We start from the raw sequence: 25,437 nt of genomic DNA, 5'->3' as shown, positions 1-25,437 counted from the left end.
AAGGAGATTGTGGCTGCCAGGGACTTGGAGGAGGGGAAATGCGATGCCTCCTTGATGGTTATAGGGTTTTCCTCAGGGCGAGGAAAATGTTTTAGAACTGGAGTTGTAACGTTGTGAAAATGCTAAATACCATTGAAATGGCACACTCTGAAGTGGTGAATGTAATGTTAGGTGAACTTCATCTCAATGAAAAACACTCGCAGCCTCACAATTATAGTTTCCTTTACCTTGTGGAAGGTTTCTAACACACACGGGGTTCATGTGTATATTTTGTTCATTGTACCTCTCCCCTCTCCTGAATGTAAACCCCACAAGGGCAAGGCTTCCTGTCCGTCTGGCTCACGGATACACTCTCCAGGCCTACAATGGGCCCGGACCAAAGGAGGTCATGGAAAAATATTTGTTGAATAAATAGATGACTATGTGACCTCCTGAATGCTTCATTAAGAAAACATCCTTCCTATTTCTTGAATAGCAAATTAGAGGGAGATGAGTCTTTTAAAATAGGGTTCAGGAGCCGGTGTGGTCTAATCCAAATTGGATCTTAAAACAGATAGGGGAAGTGGTGTGGTGTGTATCCATTAGAATTCCAGTTCACTATGTGGAAAGCAAACAAACAACTGGACAGAGATTTAGAGGCTCGGGACAGTGGTATCCAGTGCTGAGCACTGTGTTCCTTTTTAATTTGCAAGGATTAGGAATGTCAACAAACATCACATTTTCCTCTGATTTCTAGGATAAATCAGCGCATTGGATTTACAGCAGAAGGGACAGCTGGGAAAACATGGCTCTAATAAATGTACTATTTCTGCAGGTGCAGATGTCCTGCTTATGGCTTCGACCACATGCATCCCACCAGGAAATATTTTCTACTTAAAATCTGAGTTGCTGTGAGTTGGGAGAGAACGTACCAATGAGCTCCTTGTTTCTGACGTCCAAGGCCATGTTCCGGAGTGCCGTGGCCACCGCGCACACCACACGGTCGTTATCTATTCGAAGCAGCTCCACGAGGATGGGCAGGCCCTTCTCTTTTCGGACAGCAGCCCGGATATAGACTGACCACTGCAACAAGAGGGAAGGCAAAGACCTTAGAAGCCAAGGGCGGGGGGGGGGAACCTATCAGCAAATAGCGCGTGTGGGTTTTCAGACTGCTGTTTACAGGAGCCAAGAAGGTTGAATTAGCAAGACCTAGTGGTAGGATGGGTTCAATGTGGTAGGCACGTACTGAAATGTCTTAACTTTATTTTCTGCCTTCTGTGTATGATGAGAGGTTTCTGGGTTAATCAGGTAACCGCGCTTCATCCCTCTGCTGCCAGTGTTTGCTGTCCTTGACTTGGTAAACCCTTTGCATGACGTGGGTGCTTGATGTTTTCAGATATGGAGGTGGAGGACAGGAAGGGCTGGTTCTCGGTGGGAAGAGGAATAGAAAAGGACCCCAGAAAGAGTAGAGAATGAGAAAAGGTCAAGAGTAGATAACTTTTTTTTTTTTAAAGAGACTTGTATTTGGAGGTGGGGCATGGAGGTGAGTTGGCAACCATGCTGCCAATATGGTCTTGGTTGAATAATAAGAAGGAAAGGGGTCAGAAAAAGGTAGGGGAGATGAGAGGTAAATATGACATCTAAAATTTTAAAACCAAGAGTAAAAATTGTAAGAGAATTTCAAGAAAACATTTAGATCAAAATGTATTATGTCTAGGGCCACCATTCAATGTCCAATTTATAAAGTAAGACAAGTTGTTTACAGTAAGACAATTTGTTTTGGATTGGTGGTGGTTGGCTTTAATGGAACACAGCTAATCTTACTTAATCTGACTCTGAAGTGTACTTGCAACAGCAGGATGATAAAGCATTCGGATTCATTTAACGGAATGCAGGTAGGCCCAGACTTTCTGGACATTTGTATATGTACTTTATGCTACTGTATGGTATTCCAGAGAAGAGTGTGCACTATAAAAATCAAGCAATATGAGGGTTTTAGTCTGTTGCAATTTCACTCCCAGGCTAAGAAAATGACATTCACGACATGAAGTTCTGGATTCTTCCGTGGCCGATTCCTCCAGCAGATCTCCAAAGGTAGAGGAAAGTCCCCACCCCTCCCCCACCAGGCCCCTCCATCCCCCTTCCCCACTGGGGCAGGCACCCCAGAGCTGGCTCTCACCTGTGGCAGGCAGGGAGCCCCCTCTGGCAGTGAACGTAGGGCATACGCCATGCCTGCCACATCCTCAGCCCAGCCCTGCATGAAATATGAGATTAAAAAAACACACAACTTCATCCTGTCCTACGTCAGAAGTCATATTCACATAGTTTCTTATCACCATCAACTCATACTGTCTGTTTTTCTCCTGCGCCCACTCTGTGCCTCCAGCTCTAGGAAGCCTGAGGGGGTGGGGAAGCAGCGAGAACTCACTGAAGCACCTCTTAGTTGCAATGAACTATTTCACAGCCCCGCTCTCAGGGAGCAAAGAAATCCATAGTCAGAAAGTCTCAGACATGGAAAAACCTCGAGGTTTGGGAGCTGCTTATTGGAACTTGGGTGTCTGGATGAGATATCCTCTCTGTGGGAAGAAGGACCTTCATGAAGACAGCACAGAACCTCCTTTAATGTCACTGGAAATTTCACTTGCAATTTGACATGCTGAGATATGATTTTCATCCACTTCCTCCACTACCTGTGAAACTTCTCGTCTCCAGTGCCTGGAAAAAACTAGAAACCTGAGCTTACGCAGCCCACTCAGGGTTGGCTTTCTTCCCTAAAACTAAGAAGGGAAGCTAGAAAAAAAGAAGAGAAGGGAAATCAAATGTAGGGTCAACGTCTACATATAGTAAGATGAACATCAAACGTAAACTTTGATACTGGGGAGATATTCGGGACTTTTTAAGAGACCACAGGGAATGTTCTTGGTAACTTGAGCAGGAAGCATAAGCCCTAAGAAGACCTCTTGTGCAGTAGCACCTCACTCCAGGCCCGGGATGCTGGCTTGTACATCAGTGACCTCATCTAGTTCCCCAAGGCCCAGGGAGGTTGGCATTAGTTAGTCTTATTCTACGGATGAAGAAATCTAGACACAAACATGTTAAATAACCTGCCCAGAGGGGTCACCTGTGCCTTGGCCTGTTACTCCACATCTGCTTCTCTTTATGATGCTGAGGATACTCCCTCCTTTGCTGTCACCTCTCTCTCAGCTCATCCTCTGTGCTCAGTCTCCCAGATGCGGTCTTGCCCTCCCCTCCATCCTTCCAAATGTAGACAGAGGGGAACGTGGCCGTCTCAGAAATGAGCCAAGAAAGGAAGGCTCTGACTTTGTTTTGTCTTCTTTATTACATCCCTCCCATGTTGGATGGAAAGATGACTCGGTGTTTGGAAAATAGTGACAATGCTTTAGCTTTCTGGGAAGTGATTTCAGAGTAACAAAAAATGTCTGTGTGTGGCTGAAAATGTGTATGAGGTACAGATATGCCTTTTTGGAATGAGGAAATGGTCAACAGCGGTATGTTCTCCCTAAGGGGAGAGAGATAATCAGACAATGGATGTGATCTTACATTAGTGATACACAGACAGTAACTCTTGCTGTGAAACATTTAGTTCTGTGGGTTTGTAGGTAGAGGTGACTCTTGAACAACACAGGGATTAGGGACACTGACCCCCTATGTGGTCAAAAATCTGTGTAAAACTTTATACTCCCCCCAAATTTCACTATCAACACTATCAATAGCTGCTGTTGACCTGAAACCTTACCAATAATGTAAACAATAGATTAACACATATTTTGTATGTTTTATGTGTTTATACTATATTCTTATTATAAAGTAAGCTAAAGAAAAGAGAAGGTTATTCAGGAAATCATAAGGAAGAGAAACACATTGACAGTACGGCTGTATTTATTGGAAAAAAATCCATGACTAAGTGGGCCTGCACAGTTCATACTCGTATTGTTCAAGAGTCACCCGTATATGGAAAATTCACAACATCGGCTCAATATGAGGCAACTCAGAATATATTATTTACATTTCACTCAAGACGTGTTGCAAGTTTCCACAAGTTTTCTTGACATGCAAAGCTATGTGACAGTGATGGTTTCTAAGCAGTCTTGGAGTAGATCGTGTGAAAACCATGTGTGTAACCTACGTGAAATCCAGCAAGAAGGAGTAAAAGGGTACACAGGCTGAAAGAGAGAAAAGTATTCGGGAAATAGGGACTGTTTCGTAGATGCCTTCAACACAGAAACACAAAGCTCATACACAGGTTTTTCCAGAAGGGAAGTGAGTTGTGGTGGAAAGGTGTATGGGTTGCTAAGAGTTTTGTAATAGAAACAAAAGTAGGAGTATCACTGGCATAAAAATAGCCGGGCACGAGAGAAAAATGTATCATAACTCATTGTGGTTGAGACGGAAATCTCTGGATGGGACCTTAACGTTCTGTAGGTGGAACGACAGCGTCGTGCACTGAGCACGCCACTCTCGAGGTGTGGACCAGGATGTCTTTAAGGAAAATGGTCCAGGAGCTGAAGACAGGGTGTTTCACGACTCAAAAAGAGAAGAAGGACGGGAAGGAGGAAGGGGGGGAGGGGGAGAATGACGAAGAGAAGATGGAGGATGAGGGAGAAGAAAAGGAGGAGGGTCTGGCCCAGGAGAAAAGAGCACAGACACGTCTCCAATTGTTCCTGGTGACATGCTTTCCCAACGGTGATCTCAGGAGGGTTACGAGCCCTCAGAATATTTCAGCGAAAAGAAACTTAACGCTTAAACCAATCGTCAGGTATTCCTCTAATGACTTTATATGTATTAACTCACTTAATCCCCATCTCAACCCTATGTGGTAGGCACTCCCGTTACTTCCATCCTTTACAGATGAGGAAAGGGAGCCAAAGCAAGGCTTCACAGCCTGCAGATGCTCGGCCAGGTCTTGAACCTAGAGAGCACTGTCCCAGGGTTGGTGTACTTGGACCATCATTCTCATCTGCCTCTCAAAAAGGCAGTGTAAGTTATACACATCTGCACTCATAGTTGATATAATCCTTACAAATGCACCAATGAATCTTGGCTTAGTAACTGATGTTACTACTTTGGACTTGCAGTAACTTATTTGGCACACCTTGAAACTCTTGAGTTAAGGAGTCTTTGAGTGCCGTCAGTGGAGCTACTGGATATTTCAACTTCGTCCTGAGAAGCAGCTTGCCCCGATTTCGGAGACCTGATACAAGAAGTTGTCTATAATTGGAATTACAAAGAGAAAGGCCTTGTTTGTGTCAGGAAAGGATTGCTTCTACACATGTGATGGGATAGCAGTTCAAGCTACTAAAAGCTGTTTCTCCTCCTCCTTGCTCATAGCTCTTCCTGGAGAAAGGCTCCATCATTATTTGGCCCAAGGACAACTGCTATTGTCAGGATGGGACAGAGCACAAAGCAGTAAATGCTGAGTTTTGTCGGATTTTTTTTTTAAGATTTGATTGATTGACTGATTGACTGACTGAGAGAGTGCGAGCAGGCAGAAGGGCAGAGGGAAAGTGAGAGAGGCAATCTCAAGCAGACTCCACGCTGAGCACAGAGCCTGAAACAGGGCTTGATCTCACCACCCTGAGATCATCACCTGAGCGGACATCAAGAGTTGGGCGCTCAAACAACTGAACAACCCAGATGCCCCATCGTGAACAGTGTGGACAGTGCCTGCCAGGGTTAAGGAGCGGATGTGGCTGCATCTTGGGGGAGCTTAATAGTTAGAGGGGTAGGTGTGGGCCAGGAGAGCCCCTTGGACCAGAGACAGTCCATCACCAATTGTCACGTCCCCTCAGAGACCTCAACAGGACAAGGAAGTTTGTCCTGGAGGAGAGGTGGCTTAGGACAAGAGATGACTCCACACTGAGAAATGGACACCGAATCCCTGTCCCCTGCAGGGATATGCCTGCAAGACATGCCCCCCCACCCTAAGTTTAGCATCAACTGCAGGGGGCAGGAGAGGATGAAGGCTGACAAACATCAATACGGCCAAGTGTTAAGCCTGAAGAGACTGAGAAATAGCTGCATACTATTGAGTTTACCTAGAAATGTCTAGACGGTGTGTTTTCTTTTTTTTCCCTTTTTGTATTGGACAAAATGAGAGCTCAGAGACGAACCCAAACTGAATTACACAAAATAAATAGTTACATGAGTTTTTGTCCAATAAGGTTCCTTGTTGTCCATATGGAGAGCTTGGTAATAAAGTGAGGTCAACACCTTCCAACGCTTTCAGCTCAGACTACATCAATCTAATGTGGATCTCGGGAGCTTTGTTTTTAAAGATTTTGTTTATTTATTTATTTATTTATTTATTTATTTATTTATTTATTTGAGAGAGAGAGAGAGAGCATGTGTGTGCACACGCACATGGGGGGAGGGGCAGAGCGGGACCGAGAGAGAGATTTTCAAGCAGACTCCCTGCTGAGCATGGAGCCCAATATGGGGCTTGATTGCACGACCCTGAGATCATGACCTGAGCTGAAACCAAGAATCAGACTCTTAACCAAATGAGCTACCCAGGCACCCCTGGAACTTCGCTTTTTAAATTCCCAGCCCAGCCATAAACAGGAAAAAAATTTCTGCCCTGGTTAAGCTGATTCAGTTAAGGCTGATTTATGTTCCTAAAAGGAGATCAACACCGTAATGTAACTAGCTTCTCCCTCTTATGAAATCCCAATAATTTGCTAAATAACCAGGGATAGTGTTCTCTTTTCAGTACTAAATATTCTATTAGGAGTCTGAACCCATGACAGTGCTAAACTTCTGAATTTGTTGATTAACATCTCTATTCATATTAAATATTAATATTTTTTATTATCTTACAAGTTCTCCTGCTTTAGAAGTACAGTGGTTTTCTGTTGCATGACTGTTTTCCCATTGAATTCCCTTATCAAATTCCCCTCGTTTTCTTTTGATTGGTAAAGAAAAGTCACATTTTCAAACCAAACTCTTCCAAATGTAATTTCACCTTTCAGAAGCATTTTAACATCCTGTAGTGTCTCAGGACCACAACGTGCTAAAATCCTACAGCTGTAAAATGAGTAATACGTTGCAAGGAATTTCACACACATTACCCAAGATTTTGAAATTTGTTTCTGAATTCGTTTATGATACCATGTTATTTACCACACTGTTTCATTCTCATGGTGAGAGGGCAGAAAGTACCAAAAATTTTTTGCTTATTCAGTCTCATTTTAACTGACAGTTTACTGTAACGAGAATGTTCAAAATATCCAGAAACGGTGTGGGGCTTTTGCTGCACACCTCACATTATTCTCTCTAGTGTGGATCTTTATCTGAACTACCATGTTCACCCAGGACTATGGTTGGTGACTACAACAGTATTTATGAAGCAACTGGGCAACGTTACCACAGGGCCCTTCACATGCTCGGTTCTGTTGTGGTGGACATAGGACTTCGGGGTCTGCTGTTTAAATTCAGATCTTGTTGTAGGATCATATATTTTTGTTTTCAAAATCCATTTTAAAAAGTTGTATCTGTAATGAGGAGGACTAGAGAAGAACCCCTTTGTGTTGTTGCACCAGTAAATCAGTTTAGTAAATAAAATTTTTAATGAAGGTAATGGCAGCTATTGCATATCTAAAGTGTTTGTGTTTTGAAAATGTAGTCAGGTTAGTGCAAAGACTGAATTTTATTGCAAGTGTTTATGCAATGCTGAAAATATTAACGGCCAAGCAAGAGAAGTTCCCAGGGGAAAAACATTTAGATATACTGTTGTTGTAGGAACAAATAAAGAAGGTCAAACTCACGTAAAAGTGATGTAGGGGAAGCATTCATTCAACCAACAGCAACACGTATACCTGTCCCCCTAACTCTCAAATCATCTCAAGGATCAGTAATTCTCAATCAAAAAACAGACCTTTAAGAATGAACCCTTTTGAACACAGAAAGGTGTTTTTTTTTTTTTTTTTTTTTTTTTTTTTTTGGTGAATGTTATCAAATATGTCTTCACTGTGTGCAAATGGCATTTAGAAATACCTTCTGGGCAAGAGAATATGACTCTGTTAGATCACAAGCATGGCATGCCTGAGAGGAAGGATGCCACAGATCTTATTCTGAGACTCCTGCATGTTCTCTAGTGTCAGGGCTGTGTAAACATCCCACGGAAGAGGGGAGATGCACAAGAATGGGGGTTCAAATGAAATTGCCTATACCCCTGTTTTTTCAACAATGATGATGATTGACTGAGAAGTGCAGGCAGGGCGGGCTCAGTGATTCTTTATTCAATGTCAGAAAATAAAAGTAGTTTAATTGTTTTTCATCCTCACTTATTAGACCCCAAATCAGAAAGCCTTTCCTTTAATATATCCCTCCCTTTTTTTTTCTTTAAAAATATGGTGCCTCGTGGGGAGAGGGAGTTACATCTCCTATTTTTCCTTTGGAGGCAGAAAACATGTCATTCCGGGGATATTACACACAGCCTGGAGGGACCATGCTGATATAAACCCTTTCAGTCTTGCAAATAAAAGGCACAGCTTTTGTTGAAGCCCCGGGTAGTAAGGTAATGGGAGTGCCATTGGGTTTTACTATGATATTAAGTGTTGTATTTTATAACATAAGTTGACTATATTAGCAAATCTCTGTCCCTTGACAATGGAGAATTTTGCTTTTCTTGAATCTGGATTTAGACTACAAAACGCCTGAGAATCGTTGTTCATTGTCAGTGGTGTATGAGTGTATGGAAAGCATTTGTCTGCTGGAGGCTGAGCTGAGCCCAGATTATGTGAGAGGTGTGACCTTGACTCTCATAAGAGAGTGATATTGGTGATATTTCTGGATGTGGATTTGTGTTCTTTATCTGCTTCCTGCTGGTAGATGATGACCACAAGAGTAGCCCTGGAAATCAATGTTGAAGATGGCCCTTCGTCTGTGAGCTGTGAGCGTTGGTGAATTAATTCATGGAGGGGAGCTTCCCTCCTCACACAGCTGCCCTTACCTGTTACATCAGAGAAAATAACTTCTGTCTTCTATCTTGTGTTAGTCCTTGCATATTTGGGGTCTCTTTGCTATAGTCACTAGCATTATATATACACCCTTGTGTATATATTCCTATCATAGCTTCTACAATGGTTTTTGAACTTTTTGTTTTCATGTTTTTGTACCGGGAGGTGCCAGGGGGAAGGTACCAAGTCAAACTCAGCTTCTTATGGCAATTGTCTTCCAGCTTCCAGCTCACAGTTGGAGATGAAAACATGTTTAGCTGATGAAAGATAAGATCAGGTTGATTTCTAGAATCCATGCTTATTATTTAAGAACAGCATTCTCCAACTGAAATGAACTACATAAAAAGGATCAAAGCCACTGAGATTTTTATAGGGCCAGCAAGTTCTAACCACTTCTACAAAAATGCTGTTAGGGCTCAGAAGTGATCACATGCTCTTTGACTAGTCTCTCCTAAAGCCAAACTAATCCTTTAATCTGTGGTCCCCATGTGTGGGGTTAGAACCCGATGCAGAGCCTACAAATACTTGCTTGTCCTCAGGACTGGAAGAAGAGAACACTGAGTGGCATGTCCTGAGCCCCATAGCTCTGATAGTGCTGGGACAGTTAACCTGAAGTTTTTATGTTCGAATCCCCTCTGCCCCAACTGCTCAGGTAATTAATAAAGCCAGTTCCCAGATTAGCCCATGTCTTAACCTGAGCTCAAATGGGGATTTGTTTTTTTACTGATTGTTTTACAACTGTTATAGGTATAATATGTGCCCCAGGGGTTCCTTTAAGAACAGGTTGTGCCTGCTAGACACCAAACCAGAATCAACTTTATATGTAATGGGGCCCAGCAGATTCAGTGTGTTGCCTCACTGTCCTATCTCTGGCATAGTCGCTGATGAGAAATCAGCTGTCACTCTTCCTTTTGTATGTAGAAGTCTTTTTTTTTCTCCAGCTGCTTTAATACATACATATACATATATATATGTATTATGTACATAATATATACAATAATTTTTAGTACAGTTGACATACAATGTTACTCTGGCTGATTTTAAGATGTTCTCTTTACTACCAATATTGAGCCCTTTGACTGTGATGTACCTTAGGGCAGCCTCTTCATGCTTCTTCTGCTTGGGTTTCCTTGAGCTGCTTGGGTTTGTGAGTTTATGGTTTTCATTACATTTGGGAAATTTTCAACTATTAAGACTCCAAATATTTTTTTTTTTTCTGTTCTCTTTCTCCTTTCTCTTGGGGATTCAAATTCCACGTATATCAGGCCACTTGAGGTTCACTGATAATTTGTGGTTTCTCCTTTTTTCTCTGTGTTTCATTTTGGGTAGTTTCTATTCAGTTCATTAATCTTTTCTTCTGCACAGTCTAACCTGCCACTAATCTCACCCCATGTGTTTTTCATTTCAGACATTGTATTTGTAACTCCAGAAGTTTTATTTGAGTCTTACTTAATTTTCCATGTTCTAATTAACTTCTGAACACAAGAAATACAGTTATAGCAACCGCTTCTCTGCTAATGTTAACATCTGTGTCAGTTCTGAGTTGATTTTGAATGATTAATTTTTCTCCTCATTATGAATTACATTTTCTTTTCTCTTGGCTTGTAAGGTTATTTTCAAGTAGATGTCAGACATTCTTAATTTTAACCTGTTGGGTGCTGCATATTTTTTGTATTCCTTTAGATATTTTTAAGCTTTGTTCTAGAATTCGGTTAACTTACTTGGAAATGATTGCCATTTTTGGATCTTACTTCTAAGATTTAATAGGAAAGATTGGATCATATTTGGTCCAGGGCTAATTATATGCTTCGTACTGGGAGGCAAGACCCTCCTGAGCACTCTACCCAGTGGCCCTGAATTAGGAGGTCTTCCTGTCTGGTTCTCGGGAAGGCACACTATACCCAGCCCTACATGAGTGCCAAGTTTCATTGACGCAATCAGAGAACCCATCTTGCTTGCTTCCCGTCTCTTAGAGACCACTGTCCTTTACTGACTCATGCTTGGTGTCTTAAAAACCACTGTTTCTTATATTTCTCTAGGTTATTTTATTGTTGTTATTATTCTGCCCTAAAGGAAGGCAAATCTGGACCTTGTTACTCCATCTTGGCATCTTGGCTTGAAGTGGGAGTCCCTCAGGTTTGGCTGTTTCTACAGCTTCAGAATAGAGTTCAAAAACTCAGGGCTTTGGAAATCAGATCATCTGATGACAATGATGAGAGTAATGCCAAACTAACCCAAACCAGGTTTATTCTATAGTCGACTTGGACGCATATGGCATTTACAGTGTTAGGTGCAGTCCTCGCTATCAGGACTACTCACTGGGGTCTCGGGGGGAAGAAATCACTAAGTCATGTGTGATTAGGGCCAATGACTTGGTTATGACCTGGCTCCTCTCCATTTCTTCCTTCTTGGGTTGGGCCCATCCTTGTCCTGCCTCAGGCTGGTCACCATGTCCCACGGGGTGTGTTGTCTCTAAGAGCCTGCTGATTGGGTGGGGCCCCAAGATAACCTCTGTGTTTACTCTGACCCAATTGCTAACCCATGAGGGATCATGCTTCAGGGCTCATTCTCACCATACTCTTTCAAAACTTGGTTTCTTTTTATTTACACCTTACGTTTTACATCCACACCATTAGCCAGAACAAAGACAACTGTCCAACCGTGATTTCTACTTTTATTTGTTGCATTCCACTGATGCCCTGGTTCACTTCTAACATGATACTCCAACTGCTATGCTACGCTAAATTCATTGTCCTTCTCAAGGCTGTCTCTAGACTCCCTGACTCTAGTCTCAAATTTCCCAGTTCTCTTATTTTTTATTCATATTGGCCACATGGCCAGAGATTCTGTTTCCTTCTTCACTACATCTATGTTGCTATCATGTTACCTCATTAAATATCAACAGCTTAGTATCCAAATGTCCTTTTATTCTATCTTATTTTAAAAGTAAATGGGCAAAGAATAGATTCTTTGAAACTGGTTACATTTTTAGGGGAAAATGGACTGTACAAAGATACTTAAAATATCTGACTTAATAATAAGTGCATATTTATTTCTATAGTTCAATCCCTAGGTTTTCATAAAATTCAACTACGACAGAAATAACCCATAATTGGGAGTTGAATGGGCGTTCATTTACATTTTGGAAATCTTCAAACTACTATATCCAATTGTTTTAATATTCTGTGACAAACAAAATAATTGTACTGTAAATGAGGAAAAAAAGTAACTGCAGTCCATGTTGGCCATGACAAAAATTCATTACTTTGCTTCTGCCATAATATCATTACGTTTTTCTGATGCTCACAAACCAAGTAATGAGTCTCTTAAAGTTTAAAAAGTATTTAAGACCATTATGAAGATCTAGTTTACTAGTCAATTTGTTGCAAGAAGAGTGTGCGTGATCTTCCTATAAAGAGAAGTTATTGTTTCAGATGATGAGGTCTATAAAAAGCTGCCTCCATGTAAAATTCTGGTGTTTTACCTTCACATTTGTGCTTTTGTTTGGGTCCTAAAAAGTTAAGGACACTAAAAAAAAAAAATGCCACTAAATTTCAACAGTTGCTATAAAAATACATTCTTAGTACTCTAGATTTCAAATGATAGCACTGTCCACATGAAACTTGATGCTATTATGTGTCTTAAATCAATCTTTCAATCATTCAAGATTTTTTTTCTTAAATAAAATCTTTTTTTTTTTAAAGGAAGGATTTCTGTTTGGTTTTTGTACAAGTTATTTTCAGTCTTTAAAAAAATTATAACAATTTATCAGTGTTTGGCTTAATGATAACCTTCTTAAATCATCCCTAGGGATGGTCTATCTTCCCTTTTCATATATTTCCTCACCATTTAATATGGCATGTTAATACAGTATACAATAAATGATGACAATGTGACTATTACGCATGCTTGTGTATTTGTATTTTGATCAGAAAACTCTTATGTAAGTATTTTATATTTATATATTTATACCTACACACAAATATTCTTTAGCAGCCCCTTGCCCTGCCTGAGGACTTTCTCACTTGTCTAGAATTAATTAGGATGGCGAATGTTTCTTACAAAGTAAGGTTGACAAAACTCTTGGCCCAACGTAATGACAACCCATTGGCCTGTGGCATCCTGCTTCCATCTTTGCATCTAGTGCCATGATTGATCTGAAAGCTGTGACATGAAGCAAGCCACAGTCTTTTCTGTCTAAAGATGACACATCTGAGACCATGAGGTGCTATAATTTGCTCAGGGTCACAGAGCTCGGTAAAGGTAGAGACTAGGTTTGAATTGAGATTTGAATCAAAGCCTCTTAAATTTAGAGGGAGAGGAGATCTAAGGGTTAGTTCAAGGAAGTGATTTCCATTCTTATCTCTTTCCTTGCCTTGCAAGGCCCTATTCTGGAATTCTGCCTGATCTGATTCTGTTTTTGAAGCTTTTCTCTGGTTGGAAGCAGGAGATAACCTTCACTTCAAGCCTAACCCAACCTGAATTCCTTCAGCACAACATGAGGGACACCTATAGACAGACAGGAAAGGGACAATGATACTCATTCCTAAGACTCTCAAAAGAAGGGACGGGCCTGTGCGTACATAGCAGCCAGCTCCTGGGAAGGGTTGTTAAGGCTGGGATGTCCCAGCTGAGAAAGAAGGCGGTGTTGTAGCTGGGACTGTAGCAGTGGAAACAGAATGACAAGTGAGAGGTGACATGAAGGCAGATGTTGGAGGCTCTAACAAGAAGGGAGGATATAACTGTATGACAATGCTGAGGACAGTATGTGCGGTGCCTGTGGTACTGAGCTGAGAATTCTCTGCAGCCATGTGTCTTATTAACATTGTTTTGAAGAAAGTGAATGCTAGATAGTGATTTATGTGTATCCCAAACCCCAGGCTTTGAATTAAATGAGTGAAAAATGGATGGCAGAGGCCCAAACTTCCTCTCTTGGTATTTTCTTCATATGCCCTCATTCGAGGTGGTTACACTTTTTTATGCAGTAAGACAAGCTCATGTGATGGGGAGGGATCAAACTCAAGAATTCTTTGCTATGGTGAATCCTTTTCTACCCAAAATGAGGGTCATGGAAATTTTCTGTGAAAACCAATCAGGGATAGTGTGTGTTTCTAAGAACTCAGAGAAAAAGGCCCTTCTAATCTCCTTCCCCATCGTATATCTGCTTTACTTTAACATTCTGGCCAAAGAGACCCAGGAATACTGTTTGTCTCTGTAAGCCCATAGGTTAAAAATGAAAGAAGTTCTTTTCCTTCGGGGACAGGACCAACTACAACATTAGAGGGATTCACATGGGTTTTGATACAAGGTGCTTGGATATTAGCTCCCCTAACAGTCAACAACAGAGCTCTGAAAAGCGTCAACATGTCACAATCTCCCCTGAAAACAAAATAGCTCAGCTACACACATAAAATGGAAGGCATATCACAACATTTTCAATGACTATACTTACATCTGTTCATCTATATTTGGTAGTGATTTTCAAGGGCCCCTGAGCCCTTGAGAATTTTTAAAAGGAATACCTTCGGTGTCCAAAAGTCCAACATAACTGGTCTTTCCCTAGCATTCTCAAAACCTGTATCAGAATTGCCTATCTCAAAACTAGATTTCTATTCCTTTCTAAGGACGTGCTCATAATTCCAGATCTCTTCTTTATGGTAATGAACTAGTCATACCTTCCAGCTCCCTGCAGCCAAGTTCTGCAGGGCGCCTGCCGCCCCTTCCAGCGTGTCTGCGTTTGAGCACTCAGAGAGCAGTGTGAGGTAGGGTTTGACTATTGATGGGTGCCACAGCATCTGGATCCCTTTTGGTGGTTCTGCACAGTCTGGAAGAGGTCCTACTCCATCCCACTGGTGGAAGAAAAATAAGAGAGCAAACATCTTTAACATCATTACACTTCCCAACTTTGCCTTCTGCAAATGTTGTAGACAAAAACAAAAGCAGGGGGGTCATAACATTTGGTGAACATCTCTTGCATATAGAGAAATGCCTTACTAGACCAAAAACAGGATAGCCACTCCTGCCCACGCAGAGCTTATGATGGAAAGTGGAGGGTGGCTGAGCGTGTACACGAGTGAATGTAATTGACAGGAGAACGCATAAGCTCTCTAAGAATGGTGTCAGCACATTGCTATAAAAAGGAAGAAAAAATATATTAATTTTGATGGGCAGAATGGAAGAGGGTTAAAGATCAAGGCAGCATGTCTTACAGTTAGCATACTACTAGCATAACACAGTACAGATTAATAATCAAACACCCTCACTTCTTAAGCCTACGTGCCAACGGATACATTCTTATATAACTTATAAAATACGTACTTGTTTGCTTTTGAATTCTATCACTGTGTTATAGGCATCAAACAGTTATCAGTATGGACACAGAAGAGAAAATTGCTATGGTTTATTAGATGCATCGACCTAGCTAAAGGCAAATTAGGTCTTACAGCTATTCGGATAGTTCAGTTTGCTTTGAATTGGATCTAATGAATAATAGGAGAATGTGTAATTAAAAATTAATGCAAATAATTTAAAAGCTATCGCTTATTGTGCAAGGGAGTTATCGGCAGACCATTAAAAATGATAGTTATGAAGACCGTGTAGCAACGTGGACAAATGATTATGATAAAAAGTGAAATGAACAAAGCAGGATGCAAAGTAGTAAGGCGTTTGTGCTTTATACCACGTAAAATGCACAAGGAAAACCTGTATGATTATAAAATCTTAACAAAATGTTTATGTCTTTCATCTTTTCTACATTTCAAATTTTCTGTTACTCATATTTTTAAAAATGTTAGAAATTCTAAAAGTGATTCTGATCTTTGATCACACACAGCCTTTGTCTTTTGGGAAAAATGGAACCAACAAATGTAATGAGGGTAGAAATGAAGCAAACTATGTGTTTAGAAAAAATACTCCAATATTCACTTCAGAGCGAAATCATGGTAGCACAAAATAATCCTTTACAATTTCAGGGTGAGAGCATCAAGTTACTTAACTGCTTATTTGTGTCTGTTAATGGTTACTTAAAATATAGTCTAAATGACATATACTAAGCTTTACTGCAGATATTCATGTATGTACATATACATGCATGTGTGTGCATATATGTATATACATGTATACGTGTGCATACATATATACACATATATGTATAAATACAAAAATCACAGCTATATTTCAAAATCTGTTTCTTAGTTCTGAAAATTTTACTGCAAAATAGGCTTCCTTCATATCTTTGTAACATAAAAATGGAAATGTTGGTGGTGAAAATGTAAAGTTACTTAAATATCACAAGTCATTTCAAGAATTTCATTATTTTCCAAGAGAAAAATTAAAAACTCATGTCTTCTTTTTCTCATTTATGATACAATTTGTTTAAGGCCAAAGCTCAGAGATGAATATCTCGTGGATGGATGTTGGACGTCCCACAAAAGATCATTTTCTATGAGAGTGTCACTCAAGTTTAACTCTGTAACAAGGACACTTGGTGGGGGGCGGGCAGGGGGGATCTGCTTGTTCTTTGAACCAAAGCCACGTCTAAACCATTCTGAAATGACTTTGCACATGCACAAGCGTGAAACCAGCACATCTCCTTTAAATACAAAAAATAACAAAATGGGAAGTGAACAGTCTTGTCACATTGCTCCCTGCTCATGCTTTGAGATGGGCTCATTACACTGGATAAAGCAGGGCTAATACTGGCTTGTCTAGGGAAACCAGCTTGGGGTGCTGAATCTTTCTGCTGGCACAACAGGAAATGGGAAAGTCTTTCTTTTTTCTTTTTTAAGATTTTATAATTTATTTATTTATTTGAGAGAGAGAAAGAGCAGGGGGAGGGGCAGAGGGAGAAGCAGACCCCCCACTGAGCAGGGAGCCCCATGCAGGACTTGATCCCAGGACCCTGGGATCATGACCTGAGCTGAAGGCAGACGCTTAACCGACTGAGCCACCCAGGCGCCCTAGAAATGGGAAATTATTTCATGTGGTTTTTTTCCATTGTTTATCTTGTCATCTCCTTTAAACTTTTAAGCTATTGCTTTCATATAAAGATGTGATAATATTCAGAAAAATCAGACTATGCAACTAAGAACTCAAGAGGGATGGCATTTCCGTCTCCTCCAGGGCGAGCTCCTGCAACAGTGAGAGGCTCACAGAAACAGTATTTGCATGCTCTTTACAAAATGTGACGGCCAGCCAAACTTGAAGAGCAGCAAGAAGCAGCTGTGCATATCATTTGCTGGGTTTCATCTCGTTCTCCTTTCCTAACTTCTGCCCAATAAAATAGGATAAATGGCTATATCAGTACACAATTTTCTTCTGCTCGGACATGTGATCTATGTAGCTCTTAAATACCTTTTATTATGATCCTTTCTTAATGGCTACAGAGAGAATCTGAAGGAAATAAAAGGAAAACTGATGTGAATACGGGTAATCTTTGATGGCAACTAGAAATGGAGTTCAAAGGGGATTCTCTGCTATTTCAGAACGTTGATGGCACCCTGATATGTCAATATTGGAGAAAAAGAGTTATTTCAAAGACAGTCAGTGTAGCTGGCCTTTATCTGGCTACATTATTTCAAACTTTTATTGAGTTAGTAGGGTAAGAATTATCAATTGTCCAGGAAAAATAGATTTTCACCACCTATAAAAAGACCAAAAGTCTCTTCTTGAAGAGAGTGTTAGCACGCTTAACATTATGTTGCCTGGAAAATCAACATCAGTAGGACCACAGGGTGAAGGTGACATCAGGATCTGGCTTAGGTGGTGAAAATTCTGCATATGCAAACTTTTAATGCTAAGCTTCTTCTAGAGTAAGGATCCATGAGAAGTCATGGAATATGCAACTTTTTCAGCAAAGTGGACATACGCTATTTACGAATGTAAATATGAGACACATGTATCCTAAAATTTGAAATGAAGGCACCAGAGCTTTCTCATTTCCATCTTGTAAGGGCAGAGCAAGAAGAGGTCATCTGTGAAACAGGAAGAGAGCTCTCAACAGACACTGAATCTGCTGGCACCTTGATCTTGGACTTCCAGCCTCCAGAACTGGGAGAAATACATGTCTGTTGTTTAAACCTCCCAGTCTGTCGTGCTTTGTTATGGTAGCCTGAGCAGACGAAGCAGTAATCACAGTAAGCACTAAGTAAATTTGGTGTAGTAGGGTCCTCGAGATACTCTACGACCTTTCTGCCATGGAGCTCTCCCTCTCGGGGCAGGCTGTCAGCAAAGCAAGGAGAGAGTCTGGCAAGATTATGTTGACAGCCAATCATAGAGCAAATCAATTGATTTTGTCACCCCAAATAGTGCCACACTCAATAACATACTATTAACACTTTTCTTTCCTGGTCTTAAATGTATAACTGTATGACTAACACCAATAAAACAAATCAGTCAACAGTTTGTATCATTCACTTTCTAAAATTGTATTGAATTGAAAATAGGTATATTCTCTGTTCAAGAAGGAAATTCTCAAAGCTTTTCGGAAAGGAAGAGTATACAAGCCTCCATGTTGGAAGCCTAGGAGCTGCCAAATTCTGGACGTGACGCTTTCTGCTTTGGTCAGAGTCAGGGGAGTAGAGACATGCTGGCCACGGGTAAGAAATGTCTGCTTGGGAAGAAAGTTACACTGGGTGGGACCGTGTTTAATGTGTGGCTTAAAAAAAAAACAACCAACTTGAAAAAAGTCTTTCTTTGGACTTGTTTTTATTTCTTTTGCTTCCCCACACAGCTTAAATTCTATGTAAAAGATTTCTTAGTTGGCTTGAGGATGAAAGAGTGGAAGCCATTTTTCTCCTTATATGAAGAGAAAGATGTAAGTTAGGGACAAAAATCAGAAAGTTCCCAAACCAGAAAGTAAAGATGTCCACACACCAAGAGACTTGGTAAACATGGGCTTCTTTGGGGGATGGTGACTCACGGAGTGCTCGAATTATTGTACTCATAAAAGCGCCTACTAGTGCGAAGAATTAACGAGAGACTCTCAGCTATTCCCCTCCACTGGGCTTACACCTCCGTCCCTGGGCTGGGTACCACGGAGATGCAGAGAAGGAGTGCTCCCCAAATCCAGGGGAAGGATCCACAGCCCAGAGATGCTGAGCGACCCAGGCTGCTGAGCGACCCAGGCTGCTCTCACTGAAGTTGCAGCCACACAAGCCACGTAAGGAGAAAAGCTTCTCTGGCTCAGCTGTGTCTTCAGAACACACTCAGAAAAGGCTTCTTCATCAGCACAATGCAACTCTGTTGCCCATATTTCTCTACCAGTGAGGGGACATCACTGTCATTATCCCATGTGCAGGCTGTTCATTTTTAAGGGATTTTGGTGAAATAAACAACAGACCAAGGAAACTGAAAGATAAAGGGTGTGGATCTGGGATCAGGGGGACATTCAACTTTAAAATCCCACTCTTCCCTCCCAGCTGAAGTTGCACCTCGCACCACGTCAGAAGAGAAGACGGTTTGAAGATGGGAATAGTCAGGAATATTTTCTCACGCAGGGCTTGGTTTAATCAGGGTGCAGCCTGTACTACATCCTCTAAAAAGCAACAACATACACACAAGTCCATCCTGTCTGCCATCTTGGCTTGGCTTGGTTTGAACGGCGGAGTTACCAATAGATTTTCCTTTTATAAAGTTTCATTATCGCTTCCAGCTTTTTTGAGGATGAGGGAAGGGGAGGCAGGGAATAAAAGTGATGAAGACCCTCTGAGCAGCTATAAAAAGCCAGGAGTGAGACGATTCTTGTGTTGACTCTTGGGAATTTTGAAGAAGAGGGTAGCTCAGGTGTGCAAGTCCCCTAGGCGCTATTTAGAAGACGTCAGCAACAAGGGGGCTGAGCCCTTGCAAAGAGGGGACAGAGGTGGTGGCCAACGAGCTGTATTTATGTGGCACACATTGTCTCTAGGCTCTCCTTGAAGAAGATATGAAGGGTTTTGCATTTGAGAGATGATAAACCTGTGTTAAAGAGGCAGGATATATTTTCTGAGTCAAGGATCAGAATAAAAGAGATTCAGGGAAAGCCTTGCTGATTCATCTCTGTGGGTGTGGAGCCAACGGGCACACATCCCTCAGGAAGAGGTGGGAGGGAGGCCAGTGATCCTGCCTACTCTAGGGACTGGCACAATGAGGCCACGGCGCTGTGCCCCACAGACTAGTGTAACCAAGGCTGGTCCATACCACCAGGCTTGCCTGCCCTTTCTCCCAGTCATTGTAATGGAACCAACCAGAACACCACTAACACCCCTCTAGAATTCTCTCTGTTCCTAACTTCTCATCCACATCTCGGGAAACTTGGTCCAGGAATCTCTCCATTACCTACCTTTTACTTATTTTTTCCATTACCTACCTTTTAAAGGGGCTCTGTCCTTGACATGCCAACCCCCCTCAGGTAATCCCATAGTCTTGTTTGTTTATATCTTTGATGATACATCCTTCAAAGCCAATCTAATACAGTGATTCTCTACTGAAGGGATTTTTATCGTCCAAGGGGACAACTGGCAATGTTGGAGACATTGTTGACTGTCACAACTGGGGGAGGGGGTACCATTGGCATCTACTGGGTAGAAGGCAGGAATGCTGATAAAATCCTGCAATGCACAGGACAGCCCCCACAACAGAGAATTATCCAGCTCAAAATGTCAAGAGTGGCAAGGCTGAGTGAGAAACCCTGATCTAGTAGTATAAAACACAGAATATATTTTTTGAAGATTTATTTATTTATTTTAGAGAGAGAGAGAGAGAAGAGGAGATGAGGCAGAGGGAGAGGGAGAGAGAAAAATCCCAAGCAGACTCCCCACTGAATGCAGAGCCCGATGCGGGGCTCGATCCCATGACCCTGGGACCATGACCTGAGCCGAAATCAAGAGCCAGATGCCTAACCAACAGAGCTGACCAGGCACAGAGTATTTATTGATGGCATGAAGCACTGCATGGTAAAATGTCAATAAGGAAAGTGAATGGGAAGTATACATCAGAGTTTTAAGTCTGTAAAGCCACTGAAAGTAAAAGAACAGCATTTTTAGGTGATGGGACGTATTTATAGGAGAGGAGTAGCAGTATGAGGAGAATCTCATTCATTCATAGGCAGTGACCAAGGAGAGTCGCTGCACAAACAGGGATGACCACGATCTTGCAGGCTTGTGTGACTTGTTGCTTTGAGGACATGAAATATCATGTCTTGAGTCACCAAGCTCCTGGCATCTGGTGAGGCGAAGGCACAATGAGGCCAGCCATAAGGAATGAGCAGCAGCTCAAATAAGCAGATGGTTGGTAAAGAAATGGTATTAAGCAGCGAAAAGAAAAAGCATGCTTATTAATAAAATGGAAGCTGGAAGAAAGGCAACCTGTGATATTAAGAAATGAGAACTTAAAAAGCACCAAGAATGCCACGAAGGGCAGATCCATCCGTGATGATAAATCGCATCAGCTGTCACTGCCACCCAGCGTGATTAAGACAAAATCTGGCTTACGCACCCAGATTCATTTGGGCTCGAGAGTTCACTTTTAAGAATTTCTCTTTGAAGAGCGATTAAGGGCGTGGGTGAGATTTAGCTACGCAAGTTTATTACAGTTTACATTAGTTAAGATTTGGAAGCAACCACATTTTCTGATCATCAGAGACTGGTTCACACATCACAGTACACCCCTACGGTGCGATTCCTGGCAGCCCTCTCTCCATTCTGCCGGCGACAATTTGCTGGCAAGGAAAAAGGTCATGCTGAGTCACGGGATTAACTATTGTACAACAACACGCAGAGTGAGACGAGTGGGTGTCACGCCCACACCTGTCTCCCCGTCCGTGCTGTGTCAAGGTGGGCGGTGGAGGCGGTCACCGAGGGCAGGTAATCAGGGGCTGCACTGTTGGCAGAGAATTTGCCAACAGTGAAATAAATAAAGGCAAACTTTTCATCACTGTGTGCAGACAACTCTCAACAATTTCAGGAATAAAAGATGCCCCCTCACAGGGACAGAAAGCTCTTGCTGCATCCCCTGAGGTATACCACTGCGCCCCCTTTTCCCTAGTTAAGAAAATGCCCTGGGGTCATGGTTGGCCCACAGATATGCTACACTTTCCTGCCCCCCTTGCACTTTGGGTTTTAACATGACCCGATACAGACCACGGAGGTTGGGGGGAAGAAGGACACTCCCCCACTCCCCTGTCTTCCTTGTGCCTTTTCTGCTCCTGGATGATGGACATGAAGAGCCATCATGGACCATGAGAAAGAGGAATTCTCCCAAAGAGGAGAACACGATAGATCTCAGAGCCTCTGCGGACTACAGATACGGGCTGCCAGCAGCGTCGACCTTCACATTAGCGGGAAGGACACTTATCAACCCTCAGGACACTTACAAACTCTAAGAGCTTGGCTGTCTGACATGCGCCCTAACTCATACTCACATCAATGTAGTCAACCTGTATTTTGAAGGGTTAAACAAAGCTGTGCATAAAAATGGAGAAAGAAGATCTGAAAGGATATCTGCCTGGTATAAATTGCAATAGTGGCACTGTCTAGGAGGGGTGGTGGTGGAGGTGTGTGTATCCCTTTCATCTCATGGCTTATTCCTATTTTACTCATATATAATTTACATGTTATATACGCATGTATATACATGCATATTTATATTTGCTTATAATTAACATCCATTTTGTCCAAAATAAGGAGAAACTTCTTTAAAACTCAAATCTCCAGTGTGATTTAAACTAGCAAGAAAATTCATTTGTGCACTTTGGGACATTGATCACTATTGAGTGTCAGAGGCTCGTTTCTGGGCCAACAGCATCCAGATGATGCAGTGGGCAATGTGTGATGCTCACGAAGAAGTGATACCAGATACAAAGTCCTGAAAATCCCAGGACACCTTTCAGGCAATGGGATTTTGTGACATCTAATACCATTTATGTGTCATGTGTTAACACCTTCAGGGCATGATCAAAAGTATTGCTTCTCCAAGGGAACTTTGAGACACACCTGTACGCACTTGTTGACATGAAACCCAAGTTCTCAGATGATTATCATGATACAGAATGTTTGTTAGGTTTGGTGGTCCTTGCAGATGCAGAATATTGACTAACATAATAAAATGCAGCACTGTCAGGAGAAGCTGGATAGCAGTTTGAACCAAAAATGGAAAAGAGAAGGTCTACAGAATACTCTTGGCTCACAGTGGCTCCTGGAGGCAAAGTGTCATCAAGAAAGAAATGGACAAAGCTGGGACAAGTCACAGCTGTGAACGTCGACGCCAAACACCTCCCCAGCTAGCGGTGGAGGCTGCCGTGGACCCAAACCTGAGTGTCACTCAGCATAGCTGGTTCTTGGGTGTTGGGCTAGAAGTCAATGACAGAAACCAGATGCACCCAGTCCTTCCCCTCAGCAGATTCCCTCTCTAAGGGAGTCAGCGACTAGAGTAGATCAGCACTGGAGGGGAAGTTCAATAAAACCAGGTGAAAGTAGATTAGAGGATGAGTAATTCTTTACTTGGAAGAAGTCTTGAAAGGAGGGAGGTGATGTTTTATTTGGTCTTAGAGGATAATCTCCTAAGTAGTAGAACGGGAGTAGAAGGCCAGACAGAGGAACAACATGAACAAAATCTCAGAGGCTTGCCCGTGGGACAAAGGACGGGCCAGGAAAGCATGCAGGTGGACACCCCTGGAGGTTCTGCCCAGACATGTCTGTTATCAGGGAAAAAATAAGAGGGCATTAAATCATGTTATGCAGAATCCCATTACTATTGCTCTTGTGTCTAAAAGAGCATGGTGATATCATAAATGAAACTTCCTGCCGTTCCATGCATTTGGCATCTACAATGTAAGCAAGAGGTGGAAAAGAGCAATAATGCCCATTCTTAAATGGATCACAGCTCGCTAAACTGTGAAACAAAGATGATCGGGAGAGAGAAAGTCTACCATATGAAAGTATCAGATCAGAATCATCTCTGAATTCTGGTAGGTTAAATGTCCTCATCCACGTGGACACATATATATCCACATGAACTAAAAAAATCACAAGCAATATTCAAGCAGAAAAGAGGAGTTCTGAGTTCTAGGGCATCTCACTTGTCTTGCTTTGTTGTTTCTTTTTTTCTCAGCAGCTTCTCTGCGCTGTCCAGTTCACACGGAGGGGTCTGGAAGGCTCAGGTCAGCTCTGGCCAGCAGCCAGTATTCTTTACCTCAAATCCACTTTTGAGTAGCACCAACCCCAGGATATCATCCCAGGAACCTTGGCCATATCCCAAATTGAAAAACACAAGATGCTTATTTCTACAAAAGGTGGAAAAGTAAATACTGCAATTTTGTCTACTTGCATTTTCCGGGGTGCCAATCTTCCGGTTGCCAACTGTCCCCACTGTGGCCGGCAACTGGCACAGAGCCCTGCTAGAAGGCGGCGGAACCCCTGACAGGTGAGATGTGCCTCTTGGCACGTGCCGTGTAGACTGTTGGGTGGGGCGGGGGTAGGGTTCTGCCTGAAAAGGGCTAGAGAGACCAGCAATTTCTTATAATTTGGCAACAGGCACGGAACACAGAGTCAGAGATTAGTAAATTTGCAAAGCCATTTTGGATCAGAATATGATGCCCAGAAATGTTAAATACTTCTACACGCCGGGGCTCATAGTCTGATGGTTCCAGTTTGGTTCAATAGCAACAATTTCTTTCTTTCTTTTTTTCTTTTTTTTCTTTAAAGATGTTATTTATTTATTTGAGAGAGAGAGAGAGCTCGCACATGTGCGCAAGTGGGGGGAGGGAGAGGGACAAGCAGATTCCTCACCGAGCATGGAGCCCCATGCTGGGCTCGATCTCCCGACCCTGAGATCATGACCTGAGCTGAAATCAAGAGCCAGATGCTTAACTGACTGAGCCACCCAGGTGCCCTAATACCAACCACTTCTTGAAATAAGAGCATGAATGAAGCATATCCTTGTATCATGTATTTTTTTGCTTTATTCCAATTAAGAATCTAAAGGATAAAGCCTCTGAGATTTTTATTGTTAACTAAATCTGACCTTTACAGTATCATAGCATTTTCCTCAGGTATAGAATAACAATGCCAAATGTAGGAGTCAACATGAATTTCTGGGATACAGCAAGCTCCAGAGGCAATCATTAAACCAATTATGATTTTTATCACTTTGTCTTCCTGGGAAAATCTCTGGCCCCTCTGTCCTAGGAAGTATGTGCTGTGGATTAGACAACCTTCTTGTATACCTTTCTCTGGCCATCTTAAAGAGAAGACGAATACATTCCTATAAGCAAACACTGACTTAATCAGTTCATGCTTTCTAAAATATTATTTTCTAAACGGTATTTGAAAAGATTACAAATGTAACGCCTATTAGAAAATTTGTTAATATGCCAAGTACAAGAGAATCGCTATCCTCTGTCTTTGATGTGACTGCACTTTCTCTAGAAACACATACGTATACGTACGAATATAAATAGATAAAAATATACATATTTTATATTTGCATGTGACACACATTTTGTGAA

At 41.8% G+C, this 25,437-nt stretch overlaps 1 protein-coding gene across 4 annotated transcripts in view; it reads right to left on the bottom strand.

The window, feature by feature from the left end:
* CTNND2 (catenin delta 2) overlaps positions 1–25,437 on the bottom strand; it is a 904,171-nt gene that overhangs the window by 98,512 nt on the left and 780,222 nt on the right. For 3 of the 4 annotated variants that reach the window (XM_027605522.1, XM_027605518.2, XM_027605521.1), the window contains 3 exons: positions 14,633–14,806; positions 2,159–2,233; positions 912–1,062 (listed from right to left, as the gene is read on the bottom strand). In XM_027605522.1, coding sequence (XP_027461323.1) covers positions 912–1,062; positions 2,159–2,233; positions 14,633–14,806 — 400 coding nt within the window. The remainder of the gene's footprint in view (positions 1–911; positions 1,063–2,158; positions 2,234–14,632; positions 14,807–25,437) is intronic. The other variant, XM_027605519.2, reaches the window with a different exon arrangement.

The sequence above is a fragment of the Zalophus californianus genome, chromosome 5 (assembly GCF_009762305.2).
Source record: "Zalophus californianus isolate mZalCal1 chromosome 5, mZalCal1.pri.v2, whole genome shotgun sequence".
NCBI classification, from domain to species: Eukaryota; Metazoa; Chordata; class Mammalia; order Carnivora; family Otariidae; genus Zalophus; species Zalophus californianus.
The sequence above is the reverse complement of the archived record's forward strand: the minus strand, read 5'-3'. Positions and strand labels throughout refer to the sequence as shown.